General features: G+C 38.0%; 2 protein-coding genes across 3 annotated transcripts; both read left to right on the top strand.

Moving 5' to 3' along the window:
• Positions 1-1045: 1045 nt before the first annotated feature.
• Positions 1046-9127, top strand: LOC106162027 (iodotyrosine deiodinase-like). 2 transcript variants are annotated; one of them, XM_013539126.2, is made up of 3 exons: positions 1046-1596; positions 7809-8125; positions 8273-9127. In XM_013539126.2, the coding sequence occupies exons 1-3, from the start codon at positions 1203-1205 to the stop codon at positions 8456-8458; spliced, it is 897 nt and encodes a 298-aa protein (XP_013394580.2). In that variant the 5' UTR covers positions 1046-1202; the 3' UTR covers positions 8459-9127. The 2 variants fall into 2 exon arrangements, with proteins under 2 accessions (XP_013394580.2, XP_086862853.1); XM_087006727.1 differs by lacking the exon at positions 1046-1596 and adding an exon at positions 5233-5654 and having other exon boundaries at positions 8273-9124.
• A 1237-nt stretch (positions 9128-10364) lies between these two features.
• Positions 10365-13106, top strand: LOC106162026 (iodotyrosine deiodinase). The gene is made up of 3 exons (XM_087006726.1): positions 10365-10778; positions 12242-12558; positions 12706-13106. Exons 1-3 carry the CDS (start codon positions 10385-10387, stop codon positions 12889-12891), a joined length of 897 nt encoding a protein of 298 aa, XP_086862852.1. The 5' UTR covers positions 10365-10384; the 3' UTR covers positions 12892-13106.
• The last annotated feature ends 4002 nt before the right edge of the window (positions 13107-17108 follow it).

Raw genomic sequence — 17108 nt, forward strand, 5'->3', positions numbered from 1 at the left:
TATTTATAAACTGTATGCGGAGCTAGCACGCTTCTCATGTTTTTTATAAGGTGTTAAGACTTTTAGTACGATAACATAAACATTATGCATGTTTGGGCATAAACTCTAAGACAACGCAAATTGCCGTTGCTCTAAAAACATTCTTGGGAGCAACCAAATGCGTTTTGATCTTCTCTGTCGCAATTATAACTGGGTAACTCGAAAAATTTACAAGAACATATCACGTCAAACAAATCCAAATTTTGATATCACCAAAATTATCGTCGATAATACAAATTAATTTGTGTCTTCATAATAAGATATGCTAACATATAAGAATATTGATCTAATAGCTTTTACACCATTAATGAATCGCTCAATACAGAATTTGTAGTAAATAACGTCGGAATTCAGTTTTTTTTTAGTGCTACAAGTATTTGTAACATCATTAAAATATGATCAATTGGTAGCTTGCGTTCTTGCATACCGTCTCAAGCGTCCTTTTTTTAATTAGCATACAAGCCCAAGCCTCTTCAAGGGGTAGATACTTTTTAATACAGTTATACAAAACTGGAATAATCTGCATGAAAGAGGTTTCGGAGGTCTGGAAAAAGGTTATTATGCAAGAAGCTACAAAATGTTTATGTCCGCCATCACTGGTATTTTCCTTATTATCATTATATCATATATATCGTGGAGGGGGGGGGGGGGGCGGATGACAATTTTATATCGTGAAAATCATGACCGGTAGACATGCATAACAATATGACGAGGCCTATTGTAGATTCAAGAATGGTGGAGATATCTTTGTGTGGATGCATATCTCTGTCTCATGATCATTGTCTGACCTTTCCCAACCAAACAGGTCAATGTTTGTCCCAGATCCAAGCGTTATGTAACCTTCCTCTCCAGAAAACATATGCATGTTCAGGGCAACAAAATAAGAAGCGCATATTTCAGCTAATTTTATTAATTTGTTTACAAGATGTATATTCATGTAAAGTGTGAAGTTAAAATAATGTCCGAGTATAATCAAATATATATATATACCCGACATCTGTGTTTTGTATCATATGCAAAACAAGCCTGTTCTGCCGGGTTTGGCGTGACTCCAACGAGCCGACAAGAGATTGTCCCTCTCACACTGTTCACATAATACAAAGCCGTATGAACACAGCGTCTGGAGTGAAGAAAAAGTCATCAGTTGGAACTACCTTAACTACATGATCATGAGCGCGGTGGTGACAAATTACTTAAGAGAACATCTTCCTTATAGCACTGCCGTCTTAATAGTAGTAATTACGGTTGTGCTGCTGCGTTCGATTTTGATGAAATTTGTGGGAAATCCAACTTTAAAGAAAGACTTCCTATCGCACACAGAAGATGTCGACCCAACGGTCTCGAACGGGGAAGATGCAGGTGACTCGATACACAACGATCACAGTGGTGACGATGACGCTCCACAGGTTGCTTTCAATCCCCAGTTTTATTCCAAGTCACAGATGATCGAGCGCGCCCGGAGGTTTTACGAAAATATGAACGCTCGGAGGTCCGTGCGGAGTTTAAGTCCTGAGCCCGTCCCTTTGGATGTGATACAAAATATCATTCGAACTGCAGGTAATGCCCCTTTTTCACACAGACCACGAATCCCACGAATGGCCATGAATTGACAAATTTCACGATTCGTGGTTGAATCGTAATTAGTTCGTGAAGTTCTTAACAGATTCGCATATATTCGTAGTCAGTTCTTGCACTTCTTGACCAACAGGAATTGGTGGCAAAAACTTTGATGCCCCTATTTCACACAGACCACGAATCCCACGAATCGCCAGAAATTGAAAATTTCAGGATTCGTGGTTGAATCGTAATCAGTTCGTGAAGTTCTTAACAGATTCGTATATAATCGTAGTCAGTTCTTGCAATTCTTGATAAATCTTGCGATTCCAGCCGAATCCCACGAATATTCGTAACACTATCGTACCTGTATCGTAACTGAATCGTGAGCGTGTCGAATTAGACCAGAAAATTGGCAAAATCTCACGAATCCTGAAATTTGTCAATTTCTGGCGATTCGTGGGATTCGTGGTCTGTGTGAAATAGGGGCCTAACAGACAGGTTGGGAATCATGGGGAATGTTTTGGAGTTGGGCAGGGAGTTAAAAAAACGCAAATTTTCACTAAATGCGACTACAAGATTTAACCTCTGAGATGATAACTTTAAATAAATAGCATTTTCAAAAGTCGCTTGATATTTTATAAAAAATGCACCCTGTGAGCTTATATGTATATTGTTTTATACAAGACCACACGATTTGCTTGACTCGACGTATTGAACAATGAATAGGACCTTATTCGTGATCTTTCGGTTAATATTCGTGAGGTACATGTAAAAGACCAGTCCCCAACGTTTGCCCTATACATTCATGTTGTTTACCCTTCGTTATCAAAAAGGCTAGGCAACAATAGCCTTTTACAACAAGAAAAGAAATATACGAATTAGAAAATTAAAAAGAGAGAGTCAATGAATGAGTGTAAGAAAGAAAGAAAAATATTTAAAGAAAGGTTGGGGAGAAGAAAAATACACTGCATTTACTGACTACCGCAGTGAGTGTTTTGTACAGGCAGTTATCTCTCACCAAGCATCTTCCAAAGATAAAGTTAGCAAATAATGAACAGGTTGTTAAGCAAAATCCTGTTTTATGGATTTTTTTATTCAGAAAAAGGTATTGATAAAGAAGAACCCGTCAGTTGCCCTGTTGCATGCTACACACATCCTCGCCCCTACGCCATGTAGACATCGCCGAGATCGCGTTATGACATGTGTCATGCCAAAATATATGAATGTACGTTGCTAAAATAGATAATTTTTTATTGGGCGATAATATTTTATTAGCACGAAGGTGTAAAATTAAAATCAATCTCACTTCACCCCCTTCTTTTTTACTATCCAATTATGATTACCATGAACTTTGTTTATATTATTTAAGGGTGTTTTAAAGCTCAACTATCACAAATCATGCTGCTTTTTATTCTTGTTAATCACCAGACGTACTTATTTTTGCGCATGTGCTTGCTGAGCCTGTGCAGTTCTAATTGTTAATAACATGCCTCTCTTATTGCACATTGTTAGATGTGATGAGCAATGGACAGTAGGCAAAAAATCCTCTAACATAAACAATAATCCTCTTTACAAAATATAATGGCTGTTAAAAAGATTTCTGGTGATAAAGTATCAGGAAAGGAGGACCAAGGATTGGATAGTCGGACAAAAATGCCATTTGCCCCAAGAAAATTCAAATTTTACGCTGTGCACCTTTATGCTAGCCATCAAACTCACTGTTTGTGAAAATGCATGTCAAGGTGACCCAAAACGACATCTAGTTGCCCTTAGTGTTTTACAGACAATAAGCACGGTATCACGTGTATATAAGTTACATATATGATTTTAATATCTATTATATGTACTACTATAAATAGTATATGTATTTTTTTTTAAACGTAAAGAAAAGTGCTTCCGTATCAAATTTCCGTACAACATATAAATTTATGTTTGTGTGACTACACAAACGAGTAACTGGGTAGTGCCACGTGTGTGTTGTACCCAGCAAACATAGAACATTGTTATAAGTAAGCATAGCGTTAATATAACCAAATAACGTTATGTTAGACTTTTTGTTCAAAATCCCCGAAGAAGGCCAAGGGACCGAAAGCTCGGATTGTATTTAACAACTATATTGTAGATCTTTTTAGGTGCATCAATATATATACTTCTATTGCTAACGTTATAATAACGCTCTGTAATACACGTCTTTGCGTGTGTGTGTGTGTGCGTTTGTTTTAGTACCTATATCCGGTATCCGGCAAAGGACGCCACCGTTCCAGACTTAAAGAAAAAGAACTAAATAAAATCATGGTACTTTTGGACTTTAATTTGTGTGTTTGTGTTGGGTTGTGTGTGTGTGTGTGGGGGGGGGGGGGGGGGGGGTTACGTGCTATGACTTGCTTTGAGTAATGTCTCTCTCTAAGGTTTTGCTTGTGAATACTAATTTATTGGCTTTAAAGCAAAGTTTCTACAACTAATTATCGTGCTTCATTATTTTTCATTTTATCAAAGTTTATCTGCTTTATATCTATGCTAAAAGCCCGATGATGTATATGACATGAGCTCTTTCCATCAAACCCTGTCGCTTGGTATCATTAAGGGCGATAGGATCATTTTTAATCACAGGAATAAATAAATAAAAACAAGGATTTTCAGTACCTTCATTTTTTATCGATGTGTTTGCATTTTGTCAATAGTGAGCAAGGATCCTGTGAAGCTTATGAAATGTTTTTTAAATATCATTTAATTAAGCCGCTCTTGTACTACAATGTTATGCAAAAAATAAATAATGTTAAAATACGATGTAATTCCCTGATCAAACAACCCTTCACAGTATCGAGACTACCCAACTTTTCTGTATTGCATCAATATCGTACGGGAATGGCGCGACTATTACGTTAATTTTCATTTCTACAGTTGTCTCTCAAGGTTCATACAGGAACTATCATTTATATGAATAAATAACAAAGAAAAAGGACAAAACATATTCCATAAAACTCTGTATTGCATCAATATCATACGGGTATGGCGCGACTATTACGTTAATTTTTATTTCTACAGTTGTCTCTCAAGGTTCATACAGGCACTGTTATTTATATGAATAAATAACAAAGAAAAAAGATATATTTCATGAAAATCTGCATTGCATCTTTATTATAGCGGTATAGCGTAATATTACGTTTATTTTCATTACATTTCTACAGTTGTCTCTCAGAATTCATACAGGAACTATCATTTATATAAATAAATAACAAAGAAAAAAGACAAGATATATTCATTACAAACGTTGTATTTTAACACATTATTGATACAGCATGAGAATAATATAAGAAAATGATATCCAAAAGTTCATTCTCCATTGTCTGCAAATTATTTTCTACATTCAGGTTAAAAACAACTTCATTGGAAATATTTTTGACAATTTGCTTAGTGATCAAATCAAACATTTTTCATTGACAAAAAACGACGGAATACAACCCCTTTCCGATGATAATAGCAATTTCAGGTACTTTTCAAGCTAGGGTCACAACATGGATTCAAGGAGAAAGCTTTAATTCAAGCACTTTTCAAGGCTGAATGAACTCGGTCTCTCTCACGTAGTTCTCACGTGACCGTACCAATACATTTACAGCTTGGAGATAAAACGATACAACCTGTATTACATGATAAGATTACAAGTATGAGAGCTCTGGTAACGAATTATTTAAGGGAACATCTTCCTTATAGCACTGCCGTCTTACTAGTAGTAATAACGGTTGTGCTGCTGCGTTCGATTTTGATGAAATTTGTGGGAATTCCAACTTTAAAGAAGGACTTCCCATCACACACTGAGGATGTCGACCCAACGGTCTCCCACGAGGAAGATGGAGGTGACTCCAAACACGACGACGACGATCACAGCGGTGAAGATGACGCTCCCCGGGTGGCTTTCAATCCCCAGTTTTATTCCAAGTCACAGATGATCGAGCTAGCTCGGAGGTTTTACGAAAATATGAACGCTCGGAGGTCTGTGCGTAGTTTAAGTTCTGAGCCCGTCCCTTTGGATGTGATACAAAATATCATTCGAACTGCAGGTAACAGAAAGGTTGGGAATGTATTGGAGTGGGGCAGAGCGATTTAAAAATACCCGCACAATGCCTTTAATTGCAACTGCAAGATTTTTCATTTAACATATCACAGATTTAACGTTAAAGCTTTTTTTAAAGTCAAGCCATATATCAAAATACATGTCACAGGCCAGATCACTGAGTTTGGCCTATCTATATTGCTTTATCTAAGACCATGGGATTTATTAAACTCGACTTATTGCAGTTAAAGAACCCACCATAATCTGTGGTGGTTAATATTCTGGAGGTAAAAAGATTTGTTTACAGAGCTTGATTCAGGTTTTTTCCTTGGATGAGTGAAAGAGAGAAAGAAAAGTATTGAAAGGAAGGTTGTGGGAACGAAAAAACATTTACTGAATACTTCGGTGAACATTTTGTACCGGCAGCTGTCTCTCACTAAATATTTCCTTAAGATACATTTAGCAAATATTGAACTCTTTGTAAAGCCAGATCCTGATTTCCAACATTCTTGATTTAGTTAGGGATATTTATGAAGAAGATCAGCCCGTCTGTTGCATGCTCTATCTACTCAGTATACTAAGTATAAACTACATGTATATAGCTATAAACTATATGGTGTGTTCACCTCGCCTCCCCTGCCCCCATTATAGATACACGACGCCCTGCAGACCTCGTTGAGGACATTATTTGACCTGTGTCGTGCCAAAATATGTACGCTGCTAAAATACATGTAGATACTCTTTTTATTATGTTTATTTGCACGAGCGTGTAAAATTAAAACCATTCTCATGCCACCCGTTCGTGTTCACTTCCCTAAGGTCATTATTAACATTTTCCTTATGTTTTGAAAAAAAGGTTGGCAAACCTAGCTCACATTTTGCTGCTTTACATTCTTGTTAATCGCCAGGTGTGCATGATTTTTTCACGTGCTGTCATTATCTGCATTTCACTTAAGGTGATAGCCCGTTGCACTGGTGCGTTTCCGATCTCATTCTTTCAGGTTGCGATACACAGTGCACAGTGCACTTCTTTCCGTAACCTTACTGAACTGAAAGATTTTTTTCTCCGATAACAATAAATTCGTGATTTCAAGTTTGGAGGTAAAAAACAGGAAAATGTATACATCTTTTGTAATGAATAAATAATTTTCAAACACACTGTCTGTGTGCATGTACGTCAAGGCGACCCAAAAAGACATTTTGACCCCATTTCCATAGATTTTACAACGATCTATCCCTGTGGGGAGTCTCACTAGATTACGGTCAGCTTAGCCGGCTGAAGCGGCTGCCCCGCCTACTGAAAGCTGTAAGGGGGTAATGAACTGTGGTGCGCGCTCGGCTTACTGCAATTTAGCGTGAACCCCCAGGGAGCTAGATCGATCTTAATCTTAATCCCTGGATCGATCTAATCTCTGGGAATACACCCTTAGTCGATGCCCCTAGAGTTTTACAGTAAAATGAGGAAGTTTTATACACGAAACAAATAGTGCACAGTCCTGAGGGGATAGAAAGTTCCCGATGAGATGGAACGGGACCCAACGAGAATGTTAAGCATAATGGGTGTGAGTTGCATGTTTGTATGCGTGTGTGTGTGTGTGCGTTTGTTTTAGACCCAAATTCCATAGATTTTAGATCGATCTATCCCTGTGGGGAGTCTCACTAGATTACTGTCAGTTTAGCCATCTTAAGCGTCTGTCCCGCCTACTGAAAGCTGTAAGGGGGTAATTAACTATGGTGCGCGCTCGGCTGACTGCAATTTAACGTGAACCCCCAGGGAGTTAGGTCGATCTAAATCTTAATCCCTGGATTGATCTAAATCTCTGGGAAAACACCCTTAGACTGGGTTCCCATACTTAGATCGATCCATCTGGATCGACCTAACTCCCTGGGGGTTCACGCTATATTGCTATCAGCTCAAGAGGCTTAAATGTCTATCACGCCTACCAAATCAGCCAGGGGTAAAGATAACTACTCCCTGACAGTTTTACTAGGCGTGAGAGACGTTTAAGCCGTTTAGTTTGATAGCAATTTAGTGAGACTCCCCAGGGAGTTAGATCGATCCAAATATCTGTGAGAATTGTCCCTTAGTACCTACTCTTTTTAGTGGCATGGTCATTTATCTACAACATGATATGATGGATATTAAATCGACATCTTCCAGGAACGTCTCCTAGCGGCGCCCACACAGAGCCCTGGACATTTGTAGTGGTCAGTAACAAGGGGATAAAAGCTCAAATCCGGCAAATCGTGGAGGCGGAAGAGGAGATAAATTATAGGAAACGCATGGGAAATAAATGGGTGGAGGACTTGAAGAAGTTAAAGGTCAACTGGGAGAAACCTTACCTGGATGTGGCCCCATATCTTATTATAGTGCTGAGACAGGCTTACGGCCTCGGTGAGAACGGAGAGAGGAAGACCCACTATTACAACGAGATCAGCGTGTCCATCGCGGTGGGGCTGCTGCTCGCGGCCGTTCAGGTAATAACGTCCATCTGTCTGCGTGGTACTGTGAAGAACACGTGAGTTAAAATATGTTTAAATTCTGCAGTATCCGATATTTGTTAACGATTGTGTTATATACGACTCAGTGATTAGAGAATTAAGCCACACCTTTCTTGTATTCAGAACGCTGGTCTTGTGACAGTGACCACCACCCCAATGAACGCTGGACCAGCACTGCGCACGCTGCTGGGACGTCCCGTTAATGAGAAGGTGGTGCTGCTGTTACCTGTAGGGTATCCGGCAAAGGACGCCACCGTTCCAGACTTAAAGAGGAAAGAATTAGATAAAATCATGGTGCTTCTGGATTAAGACGTTTTATTAGTATGTGTGTGTTTGTGTTTGTTTAAGGGGGAGGGAGGGGGAGGACATCGTTAGACTTGCTTTGAGTAATGTCTTTCTTAGGTAAGGCTTGTAAATACTTATCTATTCGGTTGTATGCTTTTTTTCTTCAACTGATAATCGTGCTTAATTATTTTTTCATTTTATCAAAGAATATCTGCTTTATATTTATTTGACATTTGTCATATGAGCACTTTTTAACAAATCGTTTGTCAGTTAACGTAATAAAACACGGAATGATAATTTTAATCAGGGCAATAAATAAGTGAATACAAGAATTTTCGGTACCTTTATTTTTTCAACGATGTGTTTGGATTTTTTCAATAGTTAACAAGAACCCTGTGAGGTTACCAAATGTTCCTTCATATCTTTTTCATTGCATTTTAGTTTACATTGCCCAGCATTAAAAATATATGTACATATGACAATAAATACAAGGTTCAAATGATCAAAATGAAGTTTTTCTTAAAAGCAAAATACATCATTCAATTTAGCAACTTTTATGCAACTAAGTAATACAAAAATAAATAAATAATGTCAAAATACAATGGGATAAATAATATAGCTAGAACATCCACTCACACTTTATGCAATCTTTATGTAATGGTTGCATTTCACTTTTTCGCACATCCTTCAACTCAGATATGTGGATTTGCTCTTTTTGCATGTAAGTTCAATTTTGTTATAATGATTAAATGCATTATCATAATCACATGCCTTTACAATTTCAATGTATTAGCTCTTTGGTGTTATTTGTGATGTATATACACGTGATTTTATTCAATAAAAAGATGCCCATCCATTCACAAGAAACGACAGTTCTAAACCAATTGCATGGGACATGTAACACACGGTATGTCGAATTCTGGTTAATCGTTATTTTAAGGGATATGATCAGGAATGCCATACCACCTAGGGCTACACCCCCCGACCCCCGACCCCCTCAATGGACCCACAGATTGAGTTTTCACTAGATATTCACGGATATGTCAACACTCAGCTGACCTCATATGCTCCATAAAAGACTACCACCCAACCTAGCAAACCCTTTACAGAAGACTATACATGCATGTGCTGCCCTATGCAGTCCATGTTCGAACTATAAAATATCGAACCATTGGGCCATTAATTATTAGAAATTCGAACGGGACAGTGAATCATCAAACACAATATGAAACTTTTGTATACAACACAACACCGACTTCGGTCCCATCACAATCGGTGTACACCTCCCTAATCCAATAAGCCTTCGTACTAGCGAGACGACCGAACTTCTCTGTTATGCCCCATTATTAGAACGTAGATCTAAGGCGCGACTATTATGTGATTAGTTTTTATTACGTTCCTATTACAGAATAATTGTGGCTCGGGGTTACCAGGAACTTTAAAAACCTATTCAAAGGCTTTTAAAGACTTTTGCTGCTCTTTTTAAGGTTTTTTAAATGTAAATGTAATGCCATGTATAAGAGTAAATAAAAAAGAAAAAAAAGACTAGTAATATTTTACACAAATTTTGTATTTTAACACTTAGTTATTAAAATAATAAAACCAAATGATGCCCTTATGGGTATTTTCCACTTCTGTAAATTATTTTCTACATTCAGGTTAAAAACAATAGGATTTAAAATATTTTTGACAATTTGCTTAGTGATCAAATCAAACATTTTTCATTGACAAATACGACGGAATACAAGCCCTTTTCAGTGATTATAGAAATTTCAGGTACTTTTCAAGCTAGGGTCACAACATGGATTCAAGGAGAAAGCTTTAATTCAAGCACTTTTCAAGGCTGAATGAACTCGGTCTCTCTCACATAGTTCTCACGTGACCGTACCAAAACATTTACAGCTTGGAGATAAAACGATACAACCTGAACTACATGATAAGATTACAAGTATGAGCGCTCTGGTAACGAATTATTTAAGGGAACATCTTCCTTATAGCACTGCCGTCTTACTATTAGTAATTACGGTTGTGGTGCTGCGTTCGATTTTGATGAAATGTATGGGAATTCCAACTTTAAAGAAGGACTTCCCATCACACACAGAGGATGTCGACGCAACGGTCTCCCACGAGGAAGACGGAGGTGACTCCAAACACGACGACGACGCTCACAGCGGTGAAGATGACGCTCCCCGGGTGGCTTTCAATCCCCAGTTCTACCCCAAGTCACAGATGATCGAGCGAGCTGGGAGGTTTTACGAAAATATGAACGCTCGGAGGTCCGTGCGGAGTTTAAGTTCTGAGCCCGTCCCTTTGGATGTGATACAAAATATCATTCGAACTGCAGGTAACAGACAGGTTGGGAATGTTTCGGAGTGGGGCAGAGCGATTAAAAAAACACGCACAATGCCTTTCATTGCAACTGCAAGATTTTTCATCTAACAAATCACAGATTTAACGTTAACGCTTTTTTTAAAGTCAAGTCATATATCAAAATACATGTCACAGGCCAGATCACTGAGTTTGGCCTATCTATATTGCTTTATCTAAGACCATGAAATTTATTAAACTCGACTTATTGCCGTTAAAGAACCCTCCAAAATCGGTGGTGGTTAATATTCTGGAGGTAAAAAGATTTACAGAGCTTGCTTTAGTTTTTTTCCTTGAATGAGTGAAAAAGAGAAAGAAAAGTATTGTATGGAAGGTTGTGGGAACGAAAAAACATTTACTGAATACTTCGGTGAACATTTTGTACCGGCAGCTGTCTCTCACTAAATATTTCCTTAAGATACATTTAGCAAATATTGAACTCTTTGTAAAGCCAGATCCTGATTTCCAATATTCTTGATTTAGTTAGGGATATTTATGAAGAAGATCAGCCCGTCTGTTGCATGCTGCATATACTCAGTATATTAAGTAGCTGTATAGCTATAAACTATATATCTATAAACGCCCTGCAGACCTCGTTGAGGACATTATCTGACCTGTGTCGTGCCAAAATATGTACGCTGCTAAAATACTATTTTTATTATGTTTATTTGCACGAGCGTGTAAAATTTTAATTTTAAAAATCATTCTCATGCCACCCGTTCGTTTTCACTTCCCTGAGGTCATTATTAACATTATCCTTATGTTTTTAAAAAAAGTTTGCCAAACTAGCTCACATTTTGCTGCTTTACATTCTTGTTAATCGCCAGGTGTGCATGATTTTTTCACGTGCTGTCATTATCTGCATTTCACTTAAGGTGATAGCCCGTTGCACTGCTGCGTTTCCGATCTCATTCTTTCAGGTTGCGATACACAGTGCACTGAATAACGCTTTCCGTAACCTTACTGAACTGAAAGATTTTTTCTACAATAACAATAAAGGCATGATTTCAAGTTTGGAGGTAGAAAACAGGAAAAGTATACGTCTTTCGTAATAAATAAATGATTCCCTCGCTCCCCCCTCCCCCCTCCTCCCCAACCGATGTTACTAGCCAACAAGAATAACGGGAGGTTATATGGTGTATTCTCAATAAACAATGTAGCGAGCGTAGGATTTTAAACACACTTCTCGTTGAACTTATCTGAAGACAAGCAAATATGATATACGTAAATAAAAGTGCTACCGCATCACGATTTTTCGTGCTACAGATTTATTTGTACAAAAACATGTAGCATAATGTATATATGTGAGTTGCATGTGTGTGTGTGTGTGTGTGTGGGTGGGTGCGTTTGTTTTAGTACCTACTTCTTTCAATAACATGGTCAATTATATACATTATACATATGCAATTTGACATGATGGATAAACACGCCATCTTCCAGGAACATCTCCTAGCGGCGCCCACACAGAGCCCTGGACATTTGTAGTGGTCAGTAACAAGGGGATAAAAGCTCAAATCCGGCAAATCGTGGAGGCGGAAGAGGAGATAAATTATAGGAAACGCATGGGAAATAAATGGGTGGAGGACTTAAAGAAGTTTAAGGTCAACTGGGAGAAACCTTACCTTGATGTTGCCCCATATCTTATTATAGTGCTGAGACAGGCTTACGGACTCGGTGAGAACGGAGAGAGGAAAACCCACTATTACAACGAGATCAGCGTGTCCATTGCGGTGGGGCTGCTGCTCACGGCCGTTCAGGTAATAACGTCCGTCTGTCTGCATGGTACTGTGAAGAACACGTGAATTTAAATATGTTTAAATTCTGCAAAATTCTCTTTCTGTTAACGTTTGTTTTATATACGATTAATTTATTGGCGAATTAAGCCACACCTCTTTTGTCTTCAGAACGCTGGTCTTGTGACAGTGACCACTACCCCAATGAACGCTGGACCTGCACTGCGCACGCTGCTGGGACGCCCCGTTAATGAGAAGGTGGTGCTGCTGCTACCAGTAGGGTATCCGGCAAAGAACGCCACCGTTCCAGACTTAAAGAGGAAAGAATTAGATAAAATCATGGTACTAGTGGATTAAACATCTTTCATTTCTTAATTTACTTCGGGGAAGTCGTTTAATACCACAATTTTAGGTTATTTTAGGCTTTTACTTAAACAATATTTGTATTTGAATATTGCTGTTTATTTCTTTGAACATCTATTTACTTCGTATGGAATTGTTAAATTCACCATTGCATTTATCTCTACATATGTATCTTTCAACCAATGTTTTTTCTCTTCGTTTTTTCCTCCTTCTTTTCTCCTTTTCTCCTTTTTTGCCTTTCCTTTTCCTTTTCTCTTCTTTTTTCTTTCTTCTTTCTTCTTTCCTTCCATTCTTCCTTCCTTCCTTTCTCCCCCCTAATAATAATAATAATCTATTCAGCTTTTATAATTTTAACATTTTAACATTTTTCGCTGTCTAAGCTACTTCTAACACTACCCTATTATGCTTACATCACAAAGGTAGATAATTCTATATAATAAAGGATAAAATATCTATCAAATAAGGAGCGGGGACTCTTTTGTATAGTAACTGAGTTGATTGATATGGCCTCGTTTTAATCTAAAAAGAGGAGAAAGTAATGTAAACGGTGGAGAGCAATGTAAAAGTTTTAACGGAGGGGAAGAAAATGTAGAAAGTGTAGTTAGGAAAATACAATAAAAAATATAAAGGAACATGAAAGTTGCTTAGTTCTTACCTCGCGTAATCAGTGAGATAAAGTCATACCATCATCACACAACTAGAAGAAGACGTCTTTATCCGATTACTATTTGCTTTTGTTACAGGTTACAACATTGTGCTTTTCGACTACAGGGGTATGACGTTTGTGTTAGCAAACATTTCTTATCCTGAGCTTGGACATAATAACATTCCTTTTTATGTCCAAGTCCTGAGCAATCCAGTGACAGAGGAAATACCATGAAATGATTCAAAGTGAAATTTCATTATATTGTGGTGAAAAAAAAATGACATCGCCTAGAAGTGAAGTTAATAATGAATAGAAAATGTGTTGTACACTTAGGTCTTTAGAGTATTAAAAAGGGAATTTACCGCTAAGACGAATTTTCCGTGAAAAAAAAAGGCAATTTTCTCTTCACGGATTATTGCTTGACACGTCCCTGCACCTGTATTCGATGTCTTATTCCATTTTTGATTTAATACTTTTAAATGAATGGACAGTCAAAGCAACAAACGACATTGCCTCGGGGTCACACAAGAAAATGGCAAGGTGTTTTGTACCGTGACCCAACCCCTGCGATAATTTGTCTCATTTAACGCTCACTTACGGTTCCTAATCTGTCGTAGAACCCCAGCATTCGGATCACGTGGCTAGCACGTTGCTATGACGTTATAATCTGGTAACAACGTTCCAGCCACGTGATCCGAACGTGACGTGTTTGCTGGGACATAATGTTTTCCTCTTTTAATGAAAATGTTCTTAGTATGTTTTAGGACATTCTTAAAGACGGCCCCAGAACAGTTGTCGAACTGTTACATTCATTACAGAACAACAATAGAACTGTAAAAAACTACACCAAATGTTTTAGAATAGATTGAGAACAGTAAGTGAATGTTAAATGAGACAATTTTTCGCAGTTGAATGGCGTGAATAATACAGCCGCTGCAAGCTGGCTATGCCTACCCGAGGAGACTGAGGAGATAATAACAACACGCTTCAGAAAAACTTTCATCTGAAAGGTTTTATTGTCTTTAGAGTCTGATTTAGAAAATATAAGAAGCTTTACAGGATGTGAATATGAAGGTGGTGGGATTTTCAACCACATGGAGCGAACTTTCCGTAGAAATTCATTTTGGCGGGAAAATCCCGTGGAGTTATCCTTTCATTATACTGGCCTTAAAGGTATTAGTTATACCGAAAGAGAGATTAATTTCGATTAAATATAAATAATGCATTTGCTTAATTATATCTTAGAACCAGGTGGAAGTGGTGCTGCGAACTTGACTGCCAAAGGGGAGTTAAACCTACAATGGCACCAATTCATAGTGCACATGGATGAAAAATCATCATTGGATACGCGAGCAATAAACCTCGAATCGGTTTTCCGAACGGTCCCCCATGTCACATAGCGCGCTATTCACACAGGTGGTGCAATCCTTCTGTCACCCCACCTTCGTATCCGACTTCTTTCACGGAATTTTGTCAGCAACAGCTAGCAAGCACAATAATCAGTCGCACTTCCACTCGAGATTATGATGTGACCTATTTTTTTCTATAAAGCTGCCATTTCATGTATTTTTTGGTAACCTTTCTCTTAATTGAGACGGATAAAGATGAACAACCATTAACTATTTTTGCCTTTAAAGTAATCTGAAAGGATTTTGTTTCATAATTGACTAAGAACAAAAAAATTATTTCTTGAGATATCTCTCTTTTACTCACAGTCCAGTATACAGCCCACAACAATTTTAATAGATAGAAAAATACCATGAGCATCTTATTGAAAAGAAAAGATTAGTATATCTTCTGATTTTGTTTCACCTATTTTTAGCAAAAAAGGGGTGGCTTGTGTAGGTAAAAGGGAAATTGTATGAGTTTTCTCTCGAACTTTCGAGGTACGATCAAAAGTTCTCGGCTCCTTGTACTTTGGAATACCTAGGAATGAAAAGTTGGCTATTCCTTTTCAATATAATCTCCCTTCATCTTGATGCACTTTATCCATCGCTGTTCTAATTTACGTATCCCTTCGAAAGTGAAGTCTGGTCCCCCAACTACTAATTTACTGCATCTATGACACCTTCATTGCTTAGTTTTCAAGTTTTGGGAACAGAAGTCAGAAGGGGCTACATCAGGAAGAATATGGGGGATGAGGAAGAACTTCGAAGCCGCATTCAGTCGCAGCAGCCCTGGCAACGTGCGACTGTCCTGCAAGAGCACACCATTCGCGTCTTTACAGAGACTTCCTGTTGCAATAATAAGCGTTAGAATTCTATTCTCTCAACCAATGACCTTCAATAATAAAAAATTATCGACTGATTTGGATCGTCTGCCAATATTAGGCCGAAAACTTTTTGATCGTACCTCGTACATTAAGTTACACATGTTAATACACCCCGAGTAACAAGGGACTGTTATTAGGCCTATAGTTGTATCTCATAATGATTCAAAGACACACAACAATAAACAACACAGTAACCAGAAAATGGGGATAAAATAAAACAATCTGTTTCCGTTGGTGTTCAGTTTTCTACAGTTTATCGACTGGAGATAAAGGATTTAAATGAAATTGTTTTCTGCAGTTTGGGAGGAACTATCTCTACGCAGACAGCAATTTGCAATATCGTGAATTAATGAACTAAGCCTTTTCCTAAACACGTAGGACCTCAGTGTATATATGTAAGGATTAGAGCATGTATTAATAAATATAAATGAACATGCAAATACACTGATAATATACTGATTTATATCAAGACTTGACGATTGTGATTTGAATATTATATAAGTGATGAGAAAAGGCAACATACTTATTAAAAATATAGCCAATAAAATTAAACTAGAAAAAATAACTTGCTGGTCTTTCTGTATGATTTTTACGTAGTGCATGTCCGAACCCATGTGCACCTCCATTACGTCGGTTGTTTCCTGTGCTATTATATCTATGGTGTCAGGGTTCTCGTTGCCTCTTGTCCATCGAACTTGAGCACTCATGTTGTTTTTTCTTTGGAAAAATTGCGATACATCTGTTTGCTGCGAGGTGGAACAAGATGGCACTCCTGGCAGTCCCTGGACGTCTCTGGCTGGAATGGCTTCTATTGCGGCTGGCGCATTTCCTGTAGATTTTGGTACATGAGCACAATGACTTTGTTGATCCTGTCGTGAGACACACTCTAAAGGAGTAAAAGTCGGAGAAAGTGATTCGTCTGTGCTGTTGCCACCTTCCGCCATAAACGTGTTGGCGACATTTGCAGATACTGTATGTATGGAATGTCCAGTGTAATAAGGTTTTACCAACTTGCGTTGCTTTAAAATTTTTTTCACGACTGACAAGTAAGATAATATTGTTACTGTAACGCAGATCATCACAAATGTGTAGCCGATTTTAAATAAAACACCAGCAGGTTGTTTCCCGTCCTTCAAACATTGCAGGGGGATCACAAATTCACTGTTAGACTCGGAAACAAATGCAAAACATATGATGCCTAGAATCCAATGTGCAGTTAAACATATTTTGAAAATATGCCTTGGGATAGTCAGAGCAGGCTTGTGAAATTTTGCTGCTCGCAGGACACTTATG

Source organism: Lingula anatina, chromosome 2 (genome assembly GCF_051362555.1).
Source record: "Lingula anatina isolate TDL-2025a chromosome 2, LinAna3.0, whole genome shotgun sequence".
Taxonomy (NCBI): Eukaryota; Metazoa; Brachiopoda; class Lingulata; order Lingulida; family Lingulidae; genus Lingula; species Lingula anatina.